Here is a 2,500-nt window from a genome sequence, read left to right on the forward strand (position 1 = left end):
AGGGCTGTTCCTAAAGGCCTCGACAAATTCTTAATTGGAATTACAGGATCTTTTGTAATTTGAATTGATTCTTTTATCGCATTATGATTGTGATATTTTACATCGTTGAATGGACCCATTCGAAAACAATTGGATGATGACAAAATTATCGACGATTGGAATCCCTTATTTCTATTCAACAACGTATGAATAGTTCTGTTATTTTGATTAAGAGGTTGTTGAATTCTTATTTTGGAATAAATGGAAGAAAACGGATTTATATTGGTGCAATCTGATCCATTAGCGGGGAGAAATCCTGAGCCCGGCCGGTCATTCCTTTTTCCGCTATATGAAATAGTGGATTTCAGTAAGTCGATTCTTAGGAAATGTCGAATCAAACCATTTGCCCTTATTTCAACAAAAGAAGCACGAGCTTCTTGACTATAAGAACTTTTTTTGTCTTGGTCCCAATTCAATACTAAACAAGTCCGAACTAATTGAATATTTGTATCAGAAATTCCTCGAATTGGTTTACCATTCCCATAAAGGATATAATTGACAACTCGAAGTTCCACATTATCCCTTTCCTGCAACAGATCCGGAGGGAAAAGCGTTCCTAAAATTATACCGTCCGTTATTTCATAGGTGACGACAGGGCGAACCAAAACAAAATATTTTTTCTTACTAGGTGTGATCCGTTGAACATACATCCAATTTTTCCATTTTTTGGATTCCTTGGCATTTTGTTTTCCTGTTCCCGGTGGTATCAAAACGCCACTATGTCGGGATACCTTATCTGTCTCTCCAGGAAAATGGATATCTCCAGAAAAGATTTTAAGTTCAATTCTTTTTTTTTTTCTCTCCACTCGGACCAACCCGCCTACTCGGCTTCTTATATTTAAAGTAATTTGTGTATCCACCTCAATGATACTATTGTTCCGTACCATTAGGGAAGAAGATCCAGGGAATATATGCACTTCCTCGGGAATGAAAAAAAAACGATCGACTTTCATTTGGTATTTTGGACTAAATTCCTTACCTCCTCGATACTCAATCAAATCCTCTTTTTTGACGATTGAATCCGTTTCTAGAGTCCCGTGTTTAGTAATGCCCGAACTCTTTCTTCTGTATCGAGGATCGTCCAAATAAGCAAGAATACTATTTCTACGGAAAACGCCATTGATGGGGATTTCAATCAAGATATCCGAGGGAGGTGTTAATTCATTCTCGCGTTTTTGAATCGATTGGAGTGGCATGATGAATCTATTGCTTCGCCTCTTTGAGAATAAATCCGAATTCTGGTAGAGAATGGTCGGATCTACGAGATTATAACGACCGGTACCTATAATTCGACCAAAGTCTGAATAATCAAGAAGCCTATCTTCTTTTTTATCCGAAAAATGAGAAGTAAAGAATTTTTCTCTCGACGGATCATTCGTTCCTGAGAGGTTAGAAGTAGAATTTCTCTTGACAGAACAAGAATGCGCATTTATTTGATCTTGATCCTTGTGGATCGAAAGTGAAACTATACTAGATCTGTGCGGTTCTCCTAATAATATCCATAAATGACTTGTTTTTGGTAATAGATGAACATTTCCATATGGAAATTCGGGTGCATGATACACATCGGTGCTCCAGTGCATTTCTCCGTCTGAGTCAGAATAAATATGTTTTCGAACTTTCTCTTTAAAATGTAAAGTGGATGTTCCTGCGCGAATCTCAGCAATCACTTGTTCTGATTCTACATATTGATCGTTTTGAACTAAAAGAAAACTTTGGGGTGGAATATTTACATTATGTCGACTATCTTCACTTTCAATAGTTACATACAAGTTTATGGAACAGAGAAAGGCGGGATGTCCATGGCGTGTACGTGTTGGATGAACCAAATCTTCATTGAATTTTATTTTTCCATTAGAAGGGGCTCGCACGTGTTCTGCAGTACCCCCCGTGAATACTCCGCCGGTATGAAAAGTTCGTAATGTTAATTGAGTACCCGGTTCTCCAATCGATTGGCCTGCAATAATACCTACGGCTTCTCCCAATTCAACCAGGTCGCCATGAGTAGGACTTCGTCCATAACATAATCGACAGATCCAAGATGCACTCCTACAAGTAAAAGGGGTTCGAATGGTTATTGGTTGTGCTCGAAAGGTTATGAATCGATTTACAAGTCCAATCCCAATGTCTTGATTTCTAGTGGCAATACAGCGTGTGCCCATATATATATCATCGGCTAATACACGACCAATTAATGTTTGGATAAAAATCCTTTCTGGCATCATACCATTCCCAGGACTCACAGAAATACCACGGACGGTGCCACAATCTGTTCGACGTACAACAATGTGTTGAACTACTTCAACAAGTCTACGCGTGAGATATCCAGCATCTGATGTTCGTACAGCAGTGTCCACAACCCCTTTACGCGCTCCGTAGCAAGAAATTATATATTCTGTTAAAGAAAGCCCTTCGCGTAAATTGCTTTGAATGGGTAAATCAATCATTTGTCCTTGAGGGT

General features: G+C 38.7%; 1 protein-coding gene across 1 annotated transcript in view; it reads right to left on the reverse strand. All coding sequences in view use genetic code 11, as the record gives it.

Moving 5' to 3' along the window:
- rpoC2 (RNA polymerase beta subunit-2) overlaps positions 1-2,500 on the reverse strand; it is a 4,188-nt gene that overhangs the window by 1,213 nt on the left and 475 nt on the right. The window contains exon 1 of the mRNA in view: positions 1-2,500. This exon is cut by the window's left edge and continues 1,213 nt beyond it; it is cut by the window's right edge and continues 475 nt beyond it. Within this exon, the coding sequence (YP_007507101.1) occupies positions 1-2,500 (2,500 nt within the window).

Source organism: Salvia miltiorrhiza, chloroplast, assembly GCF_028751815.1.
Source record: "Salvia miltiorrhiza chloroplast, complete genome".
Taxonomy (NCBI): Eukaryota; Viridiplantae; Streptophyta; class Magnoliopsida; order Lamiales; family Lamiaceae; genus Salvia; species Salvia miltiorrhiza.